The sequence below is a fragment of the Pogona vitticeps genome, chromosome 2 (genome assembly GCF_051106095.1).
Source record: "Pogona vitticeps strain Pit_001003342236 chromosome 2, PviZW2.1, whole genome shotgun sequence".
NCBI lineage: Eukaryota > Metazoa > Chordata > Lepidosauria > Squamata > Agamidae > Pogona > Pogona vitticeps.
The window spans coordinates 274,742,792-274,760,654 of record NC_135784.1 but is presented as its reverse complement, the minus strand read 5'-3'; the positions used below and the strand labels follow the sequence as shown (position 1 = coordinate 274,760,654).

General features: G+C 43.3%; 1 protein-coding gene across 2 annotated transcripts in view; it reads left to right on the top strand.

Annotated features, from left to right (window-relative positions):
• Positions 1-17,863, top strand: part of MSH3 (mutS homolog 3) — a 103,783-nt gene that overhangs the window by 36,467 nt on the left and 49,453 nt on the right. For both annotated transcript variants that reach the window (XM_072992608.2, XM_072992607.2), the window contains exons 9-10: positions 10,360-10,472; positions 12,557-12,671. In XM_072992608.2, coding sequence (XP_072848709.2) covers positions 10,360-10,472; positions 12,557-12,671 — 228 coding nt within the window. The remainder of the gene's footprint in view (positions 1-10,359; positions 10,473-12,556; positions 12,672-17,863) is intronic.

Below are 17,863 nucleotides of genomic sequence, written 5' to 3'. Positions count from 1 at the left end.
CGAACGACCCGACTTGCGAACAATTCGAGTTACGAACCTGCCCTATAGGGAAAGTAAGGACTCTACATGCGAACTTCCCTCGAGTTACGAACAGGGAAAAAAGTCCCCCCTCCCTCCCCTTAGAGGCTTCTGGAGGGGGGAAAAGGGTCAGAAACTTAAAAATAAATACTGTACTGTTAAATAAAGTCACTTACCAGGCCTTGGTAGCCCCCAAACCACAGGAAAAAGAGCAGGAAAGAGCTAAAAGCCGACACCCAGAAAGAGCCTGGCAGCCATTTTGTGGTTTTCCCCGCTCCTCTCCCCGCCTAACAGCTGATCGGCTGGCTCTGAGCAGGCTTCTGGAGGCTTGCTCAGCACCTAAAAAGCCTGCCTGAGTGCCTTTGTGCTGAAAAAATCAGCACAACATGCTTTAAAACATTATTTAAAATTGGCTTCGTTTTTTTTAAAAAAAAGAGTTCTAAAGTGCTGCCTTTAGTGTTCCCTGCCTTCCCTGAACCTAAGGGGAAAAAAGAAAGAAAATATCCCCCTCTAGTGGCAGAAGGCAGAATAGCAGCTTCCCATTAGTTTCTATGGACAGAAAAGAGCAGATATGGATTAAATGGTTTTCAATGCATTCCTATGGGAAATGCAGATTCGACTTAAGAACTTTTCGACTTGAGAACCACCTTCCAATACGGATTAAGTTCCTAAGTCGAGACCCCACTGTACCAAAAATAAAATAAAAATAAAACACTGGAAGCCCCATAGGAATGCACTGGGGCTGAAAAACAAATACACCAAACCAAACTAACCATACAAAAAACACTTAAAAAAACCCACACACACAGAGCCAACCCCAGTGGAACGCAATGTGGCTAGGGGGAAAAACACAACCCCACCCCCCACAGCCAGCCCCAGCAGAACACCATGGGACTGGGGAAAAATCCACAAAAACACCGTCCACATACATACAGCCAGCCCAAACGCCATGGGGCTGGGAAAAAATACCACACCAAAACAGAAAAAACAGCACAGCACAGGAGGGAAGGAAGTAAAACTGAAAAAATAAACCAAAACCAGTTTGATCTCTTACCTGGTCGGCGTCTTGGGCTGTATAAGGATGGAAGGTGATAAAAATGCAAAAAATAAACCAAAATTAGTTTTGATCCCTTACCTGGTCGATGTCTTTACCTGTGTAAGGAGGGAAGTTGGTAAAATAGGAAAAATAAACCAAAATTAGGTTTGATCTCTTACCTCGTCAGTGTCTTTACCTGTATAAGGAGAGAAGGCAGTTAAAAAGGAAGAAATAAAACAAAATTAATTTTGATCTCTTGCCTGGTCAGGGTTTTTATCTATATAAGGAGGGAAGGTGGTACAAATGAAAAAAATAAACCAAAATTAGGTTTGATCTCCTATCTGATCGGTGTCTTGGCCTGCATGAGAAGGGAAGGTAGTTAAAAAAAATCTAAATTGAGTTTGGATCCCTTACCTGGTCAGTGCCTAACCATAAGATAAGTTGTTTTACCTAGAAGATACTTATGTGATATGTATTAACATTTTTAAACCATCTCTTTAAATTTTGATCAAGTAATTAACACTATGAATATGGAAATAAATACAAGAGAAATCAACCCAGAAAGAGAACTATTAAGCTGAACAAGTCAATAGATCCTGGCATATTAACACATTAAATGGGTAAATATTTCAGCCACAATCTTTGGAACCCTTTAGACTCGGAAAAATATGTAAAGAGGTATGTTGTTCATTTCTGAATAACATAAACAAAACCTTTTTTTTCTAATTATGTTTGCTAAGGAAGGAGATTAACCGAATACAATCTAATGAATGCTAGGGATGAAATACACACATTAATCATGCAGAGTGGGCAAATGTTTCAGAAATGAAACATTTCTGTTGCATTTCCAACAACTACACCCACAGCTCCATCAGAAAGGGGGCACCCAGAAAAGGATCCCCAAAAATGCTACTCTTTCCCATCTGTGTGGGAAGTCTGTAATTGAAATCCAGCTTACATCTGGCTGCCCCCTAACAAACCCATTTATCTCTATTAAAAACAACAGCAACCTCTCAAAAGTACCACATCAACTGACCTCACCACCTTAAACCTACACTACCCAGGCAACACCTTAATGTAGTTTCCAGAGCTATAGACAAAACAGGAAGCAATCCTGTCCATTGATAAAGAGTACATCTCTACAAACTATGAACCTGAATGGCTGAGAAAGTCCATGGTTAAGCCCAGATGAAAGGTAAATGTAAGTAATTTTGAAAAACCAGGGTCTCTCTAACTCACTCTGTTCCTAATGGCTGTTGAGGCAGGAAAGCAGCAAGTGGGCAAAGACCAACTGTCAAGAACTTAGAGCACTGTTGCTCCAGCAATCATGTGACATCAGAGGCCATGTGACACCTTCACTCATTATGTCCTCAGCGGTATGTCAATAGTTATTTTAATATCTCTCACACTCTTAAGCCCAACTTAAGGCTGCTTGCAAGGGTGAAATAAAAGTCTTGTCCTGTGGATCATAAATACTTCTGCATGGGCTGCTGTCAGGCTGTTTTGTTTTTGTTTTTCTTATAAGCTCATAAATGATAAGTAGTATCTCCAAATGAGCATCCATTAACTATCTTAGTTAATGACTTGGAGCTATTTACCTCCTCCTTTTTAGGTCAAGAATGGATTATTAGAAGATGTTGGAGAACTAATTGCCATTCAAAGCACTATTATGTCACAGAACCCTGGTCCAAATTCAGAAAATGTTAGCACTATCTTTCTTTCTTGTTCTCGTCCTGACTTAGGGCACAATCCTAATTAGCCAGGCTGGCCTTAGGCTGGCTGAATCAGACTCTCACAATTAAGAGGGAGATGCCTGTTAAAGGTACAGAGTGCTATTTCCCCCAAATGCAAGTGCAACACCAGTTTGCGCTGTAGAAGGCTAAGCCCCTCCTAGTGCATCTGGTGTAGTCAGAGTGCCCCCATGACATCTGCCTTTCTCTTATTTAAATGTCCACCCACCCCATTGAGAGAACCACACGAGCCAGCCAAAGAAAACTTCTGTTTATTGATCTATAGAATGGCCTCACATTACTCCCTCTTCCCCCTGCCCTAGCTCATGATTAGTGGCAAGGTTAGTTACTAGAGTTTTGTAAAGTTATAATTCAGGCAAGAATTCTTAGACTGTGCTTTCCAGGGATCCTATAGTCTGTTGTCCATCTGACACAACTCTACACAGTTCAAGGCCTGGCCCTTTCACTGTCCATTGTCCTGCTCTCCTTCCTGGTTGGGTAATGTTGAGTTTGCACTTGGACTTCCCCTTCTGTTTTTACTCATGATTGGGCAGCTTGGGTCCCTTCTACAATACTAAATTTGTGGCTTATAATTGGAGGGCCAGCTTGAATCCCCACCACTGTCAATCCACCTGCCCCTTACCTCCTGGTTCATGATTGGGGGGGGGGATTTGAATCCCTCCCACCTTCACCTCTTGGCTCATGATTGGTGGGGCCAGCTTGTATCCATCCCAGTGATATCTTGCCCCACCCCCTACCTCCTGATTGATAATTAGGGCACCAGTCTGTATCCATGCCAGTGTCTTCCCAGCCCCCTCAGCCTCTTGAATCATCCCATTCACACAGCTCATGATTGGCAAACCATGTACAGTATTCCTTCTCATCATGATCAATGAAAATAGGATTTGTGTCCCTCCCTTTTTCCTGCAATATCCTTCCCTCGGAGCATGGCCCTGAGCTACCTTGTCTAATAAAGACCTTGACTCAGAGTTGTTGTACATAGCATTTTATTGAGCAGGTATCTCTCCTCAGAAGCACCCTTGTATCTTAGACAATGAGTAGACAGACAGCAGAGAGACATGTGCAAAGTGCTTTTGTGTAGCTGTGCTACAGCTGATGCATAGCTGTCTGACCAGACCTGCTTCAGGACTCAGGCAGTTCAGTGACTGCAGTCACACATGGCTGGGTGCTTTTGGAGCTGCACCTGTACCACAGCTGACTGTTGATTCCAAATCCAGTTCAAGGTGAGTGTACCGGCAAAAAACATCCTTGAGCCTTGTCAGGAATTCATTTGGGGATTTTGTGGGTTTTTTAAAACAATCTCATATACTCTGAAGGCTTCAAAGCCTTTGGCATTCCTAGTTTGAGGCCATACATTACAGCATTTTTTGCTGCTTTCAGCAGTTGGGCCCCAGCAAGCTTATTAGGATTGAGATCAATAACTCGGGTTATGAGGTTTGCTGCTTCAGGCCAATCAACTGTTCCGTTGCCATCGGCTCTTTGTTGAACCCTATGAATAGTATACCAGGCAAAGGTCTTAGCAAGAGCCAGGCATTTCTCATCTTCACTTAGGAGGCTGCTCAGAAGAGTGGTGAGTAGTAATGATCCGTTGGATCAAGTCCAGGTACTTCTGAAGGGCCTCTTGATATGGTGGAAGATCTTGTTTCCAGTTAAATAAATCAGCAGTGGGGAATGGGGTATGGGCCAGAACTAATTTATTTCCCATTGGAAGCTCCATTAAGGGGAGAACTTTCTCCACAGGTTTAGGTGTAAAGTGATCTGGGGGCACTTCCTGTGTGGTTTGTTTAGATCAAGGGTCCCCAACCCCCCAGTTCGGAGCCCGGTGCCAGTCCGTGGACTTCCTTCAACTGGGCTGTGGACGTGGATCTCCACCACCACCCCTGCCCGCCCACACGGGTGGGTGTGTTGCGCTTGTGGACGGGCATATCACGCTCACAGGTGGGCATGTTGCACTTGCAGGTGGGTGTGTCGTGCTTTCATGGCTCCCCACTGGCTTTGTTCTCTCGGACAGAACGTTCGTTCCCTCTTGTTGCCCGCAGCTCTTCGGCCCTGGCGGCCGTGGCAGCAAACAAGCAGCAGCAGGAAAGGAAAAGGAAAGGAAGAGGGAGGGAGGGAACGAGCGACAGACCATCAAGATTGACGGATGGACGGGCACAAGCTGTCCACAGCAGGCTGTGAATAGAAACTGGGGGGAGGAGAGCACACGTGAGAAGGCTGTTCTCTCGGCATCACCCCCTCCCACAGGACATCTGGGCAGGGAGCAGAGGAGCGCCAGGCGGGAGGAAAGAGAAGCATGCGGCCAGGCTGCGAGCAGGGCCCCTCCTTCACCTCAGCCGCAGAGAGGACAAGGCGGCAGCAGCGGCGGCACCGGTGCCCAGAGAGTGGCCTGACAAGGCGCTCAAGGTGAGGGTTCCTCGTTGCCCCCTCCTTCCCTTCCTCCCTGGCATATCTTCGGGGAGCGCCTTGCCAGGTGACCCACGAAGAGCGGTGGGGTGGTGGGGAAGAGAGAGAAAGAGAGACCTAAAACTAGAAGCCCTGGTGGCGGCAAACCCCTGACCCACGAGCTCCGCTGCTTTGGAGGAAGAAGACTGCCAGGCAGGGAGAGGGCTCCCCTTCTGGACACGTGGGCGCTTTGAGGGGACAGGCGGGACCCAGCCCCTACGAGGCGGGGAGGGTCGTCGTCAGAGTTGCTCCTGTGCCTTCCAGGACCAGGGAGAGAGCTCTGAAGCAGGGCGCTTCTTTGAGCCCCTCATGAGGAATCCCTGCATTCGCCAAGTAGCTGCTGCCGCTCCCACTCCCGGTTGGGCTGAAATTAGAAGCCAGGAAGATTTTGAGAGTGGGTGGGCGTGTCGTGCTTGTGCACATGCGGGCAAGCGTGATGCGCCCAACCATGAGGATGATATGCCCCTCCGCAAGTGATACACACCCCTCCATGAGTGTGACACGTGCACCTGTGAGCATTGGGTGCTCCCGCCCCAACCATTCCATGCACGGAGCCCGCACCCCTCAAATGGTCCGTGGTCCCAAAAAGGTTGGGGACTGCTGGTCTAGAGTACTGTAGTTTAAAAAGGATGCCAACAAACGAGCAAATTTAGAAGAGGGCAACAAGGATGATTAGGGGACTGGAAACCAAATCTTATGAGGAAGGACTTGAAAGAAAGGACATGTTTATGCCTGAGAAAACAAGATTGAAGGAAGATATGATAGCACTTTTCAAATACTTGGAAAGGTAGTCATAAAGAGGAGGGGCAGGATCTGTTCTTGATTATCCCAGTGTCCAGGATATGTAATAATGGGCTCAAGCTACAGGAAGACAGATTTAGGCTGAATATCAGGAAAAAAAGTCTTAACTGTTAGAGTAGTATGGCACTGGAACCAGTTACCACAGGGTGTGGTTAGTGCTCCATCGCCAGAGGCATTCAAGAAAAAATTGGGCATCTATCTGTCAGGTCTGCTTTGAGTTATATTCCTGAATTGAGCTGGACTTTATGGCCATAGAGGTCTCTTCCAACTCAGTTATCCTATGATTCTATTATTTGCTGATTCTATACCCGGCAAATTTGGGACGAGTTCGGGGGCAGTTTAGGCAGAAGAAGATGGTGGTGACTTTTTATGTTAAACTTTCTGTTGCCAGCAGCAGAATACCTCTGTTAGTTTTTCTAACCTTACTTTTATTGTTTGGTTTAATTGAAGTGTATTATAGTGCTAGCCATAGCTGACTGAAACTAGAGGTGAAATTCAGTTATACCCATGTGAGAATGGAAGAGGGAATAGTATGAGAGTCCTTGGTGGATTTCTAGTGGCTTAACTTGGGCTTTGCTGCCATCCCAAATAATTATTTTGCTTGTCTGAGATTATCAAGCATCTTTTGTTCCATCTTTTGGAATATAGCAAAATTACTTATCAGTAATGTATTTATTTTTCCAGCCCTAAGTGTAGGCAAGGATGAGCCTGAAAGAATAAAGCTGTTTAATAAAAGTCTAATGAGTTGCTTAAATAGCTAAAATCCAGATTTGCAGCCCTAACTGATGCGAGTTAAACTGTTTTAATTCTCTAAGAGCCTGGAGAGTTTTGGTTTGGTACCAAAATGAGTTATTTAACAAGACACATCATGTGTTAAAATGCAATATATACTACAAATTCAGACTGTTTCCTCTCAGACATGTATTAAGGGTTTCCTGCACCTTTTAAAAGAAAACTGTGCTGTGTCTTGTTGATGTGGGATATGTCTCATTCAAATTCAGTATGGTTATTTGTATTTCCCAATTTATTTCAGAATATGCTTAGGTGTCATCATTTACATATGACCGGGATGAATTTCTCATCTTAAACGGTTACAGTTATTACTGGAACAGGAGTAGCAGCGAGGATACTATTGCTGTCCTCCCTCCCTTCCTCCTTGTTAATTCTACATGCAATATTCTCCTGTGTTGCCTAGATTGTTGGCTCTGACAATACATATATGAACAGTTGTTGTCACTTTACCAGCTATGACTGGATACCCTTTCAGATTTGCTGACACTGGCATTGAGAAGAGATACTTAGAGAAGTCTATCATGCTCAGTTTGTTTCCGGATTCAGAGTGAATAGTTATGCACATATGACTATAAAAAGAATGGAAATTATTATCTTTTGTCTGGCTTTGCAGTAAACTGATGAAATGTGCAAAGTAGAAACAATTTTTTATGAATCTTTGTTGAAAGATGGTTTTCATCTTACTTAAATCTCATGTTATTTTTGCTCCAATTGAAAAATAAAGCTCCTTTAAATTTGTTAAGCAAAAACCCAGGAAAAAAGATTATTTCGGAAAATTCTTTTAAAAAGTCAATTAATGTATTTCAAATCTGTTAGCAACTTTGGCATGTTTACAGTTAATTTTGTGAGTTAATGTTCTCACACAAAAAGTTTGATCTAAGGAAATCCTGATTCCTTTAACATTCTCCTTAGAATGATGACCAGGATTCATTGCCAGGATTTAGTTGTACTCTCTGAAACAAGTGTTTGTTATCTTGGAGAGATGTACTTTGATGGCTGTTGGAAAGAAAGGCCTGATTCCAGTAGTATTGAAACATACAATTGCATTTTAGCCTCTGAATATAGTAGCTAGAACTGAAAATATCTTAGAGAAATTTCTTCAGAGCTAACTGGGCATGTAGTAAGTATGTTCAGTCCAAGAGAGTTCAAGATCCAACAACATCTTAGGTACGCTGTCATATGAGATAAACTAAATCCTCTGTAAAAGTGGGTAATGCCTTTTACTTGACCACTTAAAAATCAAACTAATAGCAGCTTTTGTGGGGAAAAATTCACTTCATCAGGCTGAGCACAACTCCCTCATGGACGAAGAAAAACATATTCTAGTGCAAAGTGTCAGCACTGGTCAACAAACAGCCAAGTATATGCGATCCTACTGTATTCTCATGAGATCAAGTTCGAGAATTCTCCAGTAAAACCTGTAAGTGAGCAGGAAGTTGAATCTCGACCTCCAGATTCATCACTGGATGCTACATGACACTGAATAGTGTTGCTGCCCTATTCTCAGCATCTGGATTTTTGTCTGCTTTTTCACGTATACAGCTCTGTTTTCTTCTTGCTTTCCAAACTAAAAACAACCCTAGCACTGAAACTTCCTTGTTTGGTCCTAGGAGAGGGGTGTAAAAATTCCAAATTTGTTGCAAAAAGGCTTGAGATTACAGCCTCAGAGGACTGACATCAACTCTCACATATCTGTTTCACCAATTTTTGGTCTCTTTTGTAGTTTTTTGCACTGTCCATGAAGGAGTTGTGGTAAGCCTGAAAGAGCAGGATCTTCTCCATAGAAGCTTGCAATTTCTTTGTTTTTTGCTGGTCCAATAAATGGTGTCACCTACTCTTGCATTTGTTAATCTTTTGGGACTACATGGGCTTTTCCTTGTTTTTTTCTTTTTCAATATCATTTGTTGAGAACGCTGCTAGAGTTGAAAATACAAACAAAACCACTTCCATATGTAGAACGCTTGTGTGTGTGTGTGTGTGTGTGTGTGTGTGTGTATGAACCCACATATATATAATTAAATATAGTATTAGTCCTCTGACTAACTAGACCAGTCAAAATGCATGAGGTGACCAGAAATGATACCCTTTTCATTTCAATGAGTGTCCTATATTTGACTCTATTGTTGAATCTTGCCAATATATATTTGTTGAGAACGCTGCTAGAGTTGAAAATACAAACAAAACCACTTCCTTATGTAGAACGCTTGTGTGTGTGTGTGTGTGTGTGTGAACCCACATATATACAATTAAATATAGTATTAGTCCTCTGACTAAGTAGACCAGTCAAAATCCATGAGGTGACCAGAAATGATACCCTTTTCATTTCAATGAGTGTCCTATATTTGACTCTATTGTTGAATCTTGCCAATATATATTTAAATATGTGGAATCATTGAGGAATATGATTACCAGGACCTCTACAGATCCTTGAAAGATCGCCGTTTCTAAATATTTTCATCAGTCTGGCAGGAAAGCTTTGGGTGCATTCCAGACTTGGCAAGGGCATGTTCCTCATCTTTAATGGCTTCTTAAATCCACAGCAGCTTATCAAAAGAAGCATTAATTAGAAGAATAATTGTGTAGCCAGCTGTCCACTGCTTGCTGTCCAATTCCTCCTCTTAAGGAAAAATGCAGAACCAGTGTAAGAATTTTTTTTGAACTCATTAAACCCTTTTGTGCCTGATCATCCTCAAGCAGTTTGTCTTATATTATATGCTCCCAGTTGACTGCATAATTGGAAAGCACACAGAGGGGCATGAGTGGTTGTAACTTCTGTAGTCTTAACATGGACACAGTATGATCCTTAATACAGTGGTGCCTCGCTTAACGAACGCACCGTACAATGACGAAATCGCATAGCGATCCCTTTTTTGGGATCGCTAATGCGATTGCTCAACGACGTTTAGATAGGGCGAAACTCGCTTTGCGAAGATCGGCAAGCGTTTCGCTTACCGATCTTCGCAAAACAAAGCCCCGACGATCAGCTGTTTGGCGGACAAAATGGCCGCCGGAAGCCCCGAAATGGCCGCGCGCAGCGTTTTCGCGCACTCCCCTCGCTTAACGAGGGCGCGAAAATGGCTGCCGGCCATAGGAAGCATCGCTGAACTGTGAGTTTTTGGCACATTTGGAATGCATTAAACGATGTTTAATGCGTTCCAATGGGTTTTTTTGATCCGTTCAGCGTTGTTTCACTATAGCGAAGGTTAATCCGGAACGGATTAACCTCGCTATACGAGGCACCACTGTATACCCTTCCTTCTTATCTCATTGGTTCAGGAGACTATAGCAAGGCAAGCTTGTTGTGATAGGTAGCATACTATTTCCTTAAGAGACTACATGTCGTTTTTATAGGACATTATAGAAAGGCTTTTAGAAAATACCATTTATGCTTACTTTGAATGAAATAGGTGTTAACATTTTGCTTCCATTTAGTGAAATATAACAAGGGTTTATGATATCGTGACTTTTCTTTTAGCTTTTATTAGAACAATATCGAACTGAAAATGCTTCTTTTTTCAGGCTTCTCGATGACAGAATTCGAATAGAAAAGTTGGAAAACAAGCATTTTGAGAACAGCAATGCTTTCCAGCTGATCACAGATTTCTATGGCAGCCATCTCCTTGACAGCATAGGTATGTATTCATTTTTGTTTTGTTTTACTTTAATGCCCCCTTTCTTCTAGAACTGTAACCTAAGGAAGTTTACAAAATAGTTAAAAAAACCAGCAAGTAAATTATAAATACTAAAATATAATTCAGTAAGTTAGAACTATAGAGTTGAAGAACTGGAAGAGTTTCCAAGGGTAATTAAGTTGAACCTTCTACAGATGCAAGATGTATATAGCTAACACATCCTTGACAGATGGCTATCTAACCTCTGTTTAAAAAACATCCAGTGTCTGTCACCATCAAATTCATTATATGTGAACAGATTATCACACTATTAAATCTGGGTTTATGCAAAGCATGAGTGGACAACCATGGCTCTCCAGATGTTGTTGAGATGCAGTGCTCAGCGAACTTAGTCAGCATATAGCATTTTGAGGAAGTTGTAGTCCAAAAACATCTACAGGATTATACTTACCTTCCCTTGAAATAAAGGTGAAAAAAGAGTATCTTAAGGTTCTGCATAAACCAACAAAACAGATGCCTTCTACATCTACAAATTAATTACTGAATTTTTCGATCCATAAGACGCAGTTCCCCCCCCCAAAAGGTGGATGGAAAAGTGTGTGTCTTATGGAGCGAATACTGCCCCCACCCCATCGCTGCCTTCCCAGGCAGCTGGAGGCCTCAGAAGGCCCCACCCCACCCTCACCGACACCCTCGGAGGCTTCCCCAGCTTACAAAGCACCAGGCACCCGTCCACTTCTCCTTCCTCCTCCTGTCACGTGCCCCGTCCACGGAGCTCCTCCAACCTGCGTGCCCCACCCAGGGTGTTCAGCAACACTTACTCATAAGTAGACCCATGCCTTTGTCAGCCCTTACTCATGAGTAAACATGCACATTCGGCCCCCTCCCCAACACCCTCCTACCTTAATTGCCGCTGCTGAGGTCTTCTGGCCTCTGAGCCACACATGTAGAAATGGAGACTGCCTGCCCTTTGCAAAGATGGTGGTTGTGGCTTCATTTAGGGTTGGGAACTTGCAGCTGCCATCTTTGCAAAGGGCAGCCTGGATTCCCTTAAGGCAGGCTAAGGGAATCCAGGCTGCCCTTTGCAAAGATGGTAGCTGCAGCTTCCCTACCCTAAATGAAGCTGCAGCCACCATCTTTGAAAAGGGCAGGCAGTCTCCATTTCTACATGTGTGGCTCAGAGGCCAGAAGACCTCAGCAGCGACAATTAAGATTAAGATTATGGTGGTGGTGGGACCCCCCACAGTGCCTTCTGAGGCCTCCGGAGGCTTTGGAAGGCAGCGATGGCAAGGGGGGGCCCCAGAAGACTTTGGACTGGAAAGCTGCTGCTTTTTACTTTTTTAAAAAAATGTTCTGGGTGGATTTTGGAGGGTAGGTTTGGGCTGGGAGGGTATGTTTCTATGTTGCTTTGTTTTTTGGTGAGGTTTTTTTTTTTTTTGGCAGTCCCAGCATGGGACTTGCACTGTTTATTTATTTAATTGCCCGCCTCTGATACAGAGGAATATTTTTTCCTGTTTTCCTCTTCTAAAAATTATGTTCGTCTTATAGTCAGGTGTGTCTTATGGAGCAAAAAAGACGGTAATTAAAATTGCCAGCTCAAATTGCCTGAACAGGACACAAAATATGTCCCAGTTGTTTATTAATAAAAATGTTCTTATATTTAGCTGTTTGAACAAATGTACATTTGAACAAATGTACTTGACCATTCAGAAATAAGTTGTATTGAGTTCATTGGGGCTTCTCCCTAGTAAGCAGGTACTGAAGTATTATTTTTGAGTAAGAATATTGTTTTAGTATAGATTGTGAACATGTCATGGTTAGTAACTATTAACTCTTTTTCACATTACTAGTTAAGTCCCTCAAGAAGATATCCTTGCTGCATTATCCAAAATATGTGATAGGCAATGTATGTGTTTGTATAGTAGTAGTAGTTAGGATGCCAGAGTGAATTACCGCAGCATATATGGTACAATAGGATCATATTTGCATTTGTTCAAATAGCTTAACTCCTGCCAACTGGGTTATAATACGCTGTGACAGAAGCTGCTAGAATACAACTAAACCAATTAACATTGTATTTTCAGGTTCCCAAGCTTTGTCAATGGTTTTAAATTTGGATAAGTCTGTGTTATGCTCCCTGGCTGCTGTAATTGTGTATCTCAAAGCATTTAATTTAGAAAAAATACTCTACAATCCTAGGTAAGTATCTTTTAATTCAAAAGAAAAAGTTCCTGAAGAAAGAATGTCGTGCTGATGCTGTTTTACATACTTTGCCGAATTACCTTTCACAAAATAAGTTGTCTTTCGCTGTTATATCCCAGTTGTTGTAACCTCTGTGTTCTATAATTTGTTTCAATTAAACTAAAACAGTGGGAACATTTTAGGAATGTAACACTGTATGCTTCCATTTACTGTTATAATTAGTTTAATCGAGCTGTGCAATAGTCAGATGTAATTGAAAACAAGCTAACTGCATAACTCCTGTGACAAGACAAAGTCATTCTTATTGTTGTAGCAAATCACTCCTTCTGTTCTATTCTGGGGCCAGAAAGAATTATCTCTCAGTATCATATTTTATACATATTTTATATTGTAAGCTGCCCAGAATAGACATAATCTAGATGGGCGGAATATAAATCGAATAAATACATAAATATAAATACCACTGATTAAGTTACAAGTTATTTATCTGAGTTTCACTTAACTTCTTTCAAATGCCACATTTCACTCTGGTTTGAATCCAGCATCACGCTGACTGATTTTTGATAGCATAGTGGAACTTCCTTCTTTCCTCCCCTCCTCTCTGTATTCATGCTGCCTGCTCTGGACTGGAAAAGTTACTTTAATTGTACTACAGCTCACAGCATCTTGCAGCCAACAGTGTTCTCTGTAGTTAGAATTTGAAGTAAATATTTAATAATATTGTGTAAATTAATCTTGGAATCATTTGATATCACATATGATACATTTAAGGCAATGGAATTTACAAACTTACCATTTGATTTTGGAATGTGTTTATTTTGTTGTCAGAAAGCAGAAAACAAAAATGCTGAAATGCAAAAATAAGCTGAGTTCTGAAATTGAAATCTGGAGTCTGACATAGTGTTAGACTTAACCGAGTAAGAATTTATTGATAATGCCTAAGAACTGGCAAAGAATTATTGGGTGAAATTCTGTTGCATAGCTGTGTGGGTATAATTCAACATTCCCCCCTAGTAGCACCAATGCAGAAATGCTGTCCACAAAGCACATCTTTGGGTTTCATTGGGAACCGTGTGACCAATTACACACTTATGCAAATCATTGTGTCCTCAGCGGAGTGTCCAGCAAATTTAAATGGGTATAACTTTATGTTACACCTGCACAAACAGGATTTTGCTATTGTGGTTGAGAAGAGCTTTACGAAAGGGCAGTGCTGATGCTTCCCATATTTCTGTGATACAGTATTAGGTTTTCTACAGGAATTAGGCTTCTTCGTAGTGGCCTCTGTGAATGCACACAAATGGGTTTAGCCTGCGCCTGCGCAGGATGTTTGGAAGATTCTAGAGCTTAGGGGAAAAAAGGTCAATTAATCCCTCCCCCGCAGGGTATGAGCTCTGCCTCCTCAACCTTCCTTTCAGTTTCCTCTTTTCCGCCGTTCGAGTAGGACTTTAGGAACCTGGAGTGCTAAGGAAAGTGATTTTAGCCTTGCTAAATCGTTTTTAACATTTTTTCTATATTATAAATTGTTTTATATTATTCTACTTGTTTTCCGACGATAGAACCTCCAGCTTATCCCTTTTTTCCCATTCTATTGTTCCCCCCTTCCCTCAATGGTTCCCCCCCCCTTTTCTTTCCCTTTTTGTTTTATGGCCCCTTGGGGCTTTAAGAATTGCTCTGTTTGTCTTCGACAAATTCCACTTACAGACAGGCATGATCTTTGTCTATTTTGTTTGGGGGAAACCCATCTCACCCAGTCGTACACCGTGTGCAGGAGTTTTTCCAAGCAGGCTATTAAGCTGCGGCTCCAATGACTGAAATCTTTTCTCTACGAAAAATCTCTCAACCTTGCTATGGAGGCTATAGCCCTCCCTTCCTCCAACTCTCCTTACCAGGAGGCTGCTAAATCGACCACTAGCCCTGTTGCTCAGTCTCTATCCAGCACAGCTTCTTTTCCTATGAAATCCAAGAACTCTAAAAATCCGCCTAAGCCGGCTTCTTCTAAGGCTCAGCTGCGGTCTTCTGATCCTGCAAATAAGAAAAAGGATAAGGAGAAGCCTAAGAGGCAAAAGGACTTAGCCAAGCCAGCTACCGCACCTCTTTCTATACCTCCTATACCAGTGCAGGATTCTTCGAGGGACGATATTGGGCTTTCCGACAGGGAGGAACACGCTATACCTCCAGCCCAACAAGCTCATGATATTCTGAGCATGTCTCCGAGTTCGGGCTGATTTGGGGGTGTTGCACCGTCCAGCACAGCCATAGCCCCTTTCAGCCCTCGATCTTCAGGGCAGGCAGATACCGAGACTGAGTCAGAACAGGAGTATGCTCCTTGCACTCCTAGGAAAAGTAAGGAGAAATGCAAACATGCTTCTCGTACCAGCCGTCCGGGCTTGAGGAGCAATATTACCATCCAAGGGGTTTACCTCCTTATGGTCATCCATACCCTGACCAGTACCATCCCTATCCGTACCAGGGCTATGGCTACCATGATCAGTACAGAGGGTCGGACTACCCACTTACCACCCTGGTAGCCTTTCATAGCTCCTGCACGGCAAACGTCATTGCAGTACCAAGGGGATGTCTCCACTCCTCAAGTTGCACCCTCCCGAAAGAGACCAATTATACAGACGCCTTCTGTGCCACCTAAACGACTCAAACATCATAGAGGCCATGCCTCGGTACAGGCTACCACGTTGTACTCCGGTCCTCACGACCATGATATTGAACCTTTCTCTGTATCTACTCAGTTGGGATGCTGAACCTATACTATCAGCCTCAGTACCACGACCACCACCGTCGACCTCTCAGTCATCTTGAGGTGCCAATTCATCATCATCTGTTGAATCCGAAGCTCCTGATCCTGGTGCCACTGGCAATATCTCACAGTCCCCTTTAGAAGACTACACGTCATAGGCTCATGGCAAAGAGTCTAAAACTGGATGTACAAATTCCTCAGCAAGAACTGGACTTGGTTTTTTATGATATGGAGCAGGACAAAACACCTCCTCCTAGTTTGAGCCTCATACTGGCACTTCTTACTTCGGTTAAGGACTCTTGGGATAGGTCACCTTCAACTCTCCAAATCCCACAAAAGATTGAACACCATACAAAACTCATGGTTCGAAATTGGATTTTCTACTTAAACATCCCATTCCCAACTCCATGGTGGTTGAGGCTACTCAATACAAGTCTCGCAGTAGATCTTCTACCACACCTGTTAATAAGGAGAGCAGAAAGATCGACTCCTTTGAGAAAAAGCTTTACTCATTGGCAGCGTTGCTTATTAGGATCTCAAACTACCAAGCTGCAATGGGCACTTATCAAAAGCATCTGTGGGACAGAATTCTCCCCTTACTCCAAACCCTTTTGGAACCATTGAAGATTGAAGCTCTCAATACTGTACCTATGCAGAGGCCAATACCCTTGTTAAGCAACAAAGTGTCACATTCCCAGGGGTTACAACAGCAGAGTCCAATAAGCCAGTCCTATGTCAGGAATTCAGGGAATGCAGAGCCAGCATCCAAATACCAAAACCAACTCACACAACATAGTCCAGGGTCAGAGTCCAAAGCCAAAACGCACAATGCAGTCCAGAGTCAGAGTCCAAAGCCAAGGGTCAAGAGAACAAGGTTCAAGGTTGTCAGGAGCATAGATGCAAGGCAGAGGTTTGACTTGTTACTTCCACAGACTTTCAGCCATCTGAGAGCTGTTTATATAGTAAAAACAGCCCTTGAACTGCTGGAAGCCTTTTCATCCTGTCAGAACTCAGGGCTAGTTGATCGGATGTTTCTGTGAGCAGCCTTCAAGCGATCCTCTGACCTTTTTGTCATAAGTCTTCCCCGGAGCCTGGCCCTCAGCCTGTCTACTGGGAGAGGAGAATCTGGAGGCTATTCAGGTGTTTGTATTTCTAATCGCTCAGCATTCTCCTCAGCTACAGTTAACCCTTCAGGTTCCGGATCTTCAGCTGCACTCATGACACAAAGGCAGACAGTGAAGCATACCGCTGATACCGCCTCCAAATCTCTGCTTACTTCAATAGCACTTAGACAACATGATTGGCTCCGGGCAGCCAACGTCCTGGATGATACCAAGACTAAGATCGAAGATCTTCCCTTCAACGCTGTCGGGCTGTTTAATTCCAAAACAGACGACATAATGGAGAATATCTGCAAAATGAGGAAGACTGCTAAGTCCTACATCCCATACCAGCCTTATCGGTATCAGAAACCTTCATACAAGAAGCAGTTCTACCAACAACTCCCTCAGTACCAGTCCTTTCGGTACAGCAGGCAACAACACCATGAGCGTGCCTATCAGCCACTTCAACCCACCACGTTGCAACCTAAGCAGCAACAATATCTGGGCTCCAGACAGCCCTTTTGGAATTCCCAATGCAGGGGTAAGCCCTATTCTTAATTGCCCTGGTATCTCCAGCAGACTCCATCCTTTCCTTCCCCAGTGGAAGAGGATTGCATCAGACAAATGGGTTCTGACCATCATTGAGCGGGATACGCTATAGAATTCGTGCACATCCCCCAGACAAATTCCATCAAGCCCACCCCCTTCTCCTTACCTTTACAAGAGGAAATCTCAGCTCTCCTCAAGAAAGGGGCGATAGTCATAGTTCCACCTGCTGACTCTAACAGGTTTTTTCTCTCTCAGTACTTTGCCATCCCTAAGAAAGATGGGGGTATTAGCCCCATCATGGATCTCCGACAGTTCAGTGAATATATTCTTTACAAAAAAACTCTGTATGCTAACTCTGGACTCCATTCTCCCTCTTCTATCGCAGGGAAACTGGTTCACTACTATCAACTTCAAGAACACTTACTTTCATATTTCAGTTCAACCGTCCCATCAAAGATTCCTCCGGTTCTGGATCCAGCACACCACTTATCAATTTGCCGCTCTCCTCTTTGGGCTTTCCACAGCCCCCAGGACATTTACAAAACGCATGGCTCCTGTTGTGGCTTACCTCCGTACCAAGGGGATAAAGCTCTTCCCGTACGTCAATGATTGACTCCTAGTCACTAGGACATATCAGGAGGCCATTGCAGCCACAAGAACTACTCTTCGGGTCCTGCACGAATTAGGCCTACAAATAAATTCAGAAAAATCCCACCTAGTACCATCACAACTCGTGAGTTACATAGGAGCACAACTGGATGCCCGTCAGGCGAAAGCATTCC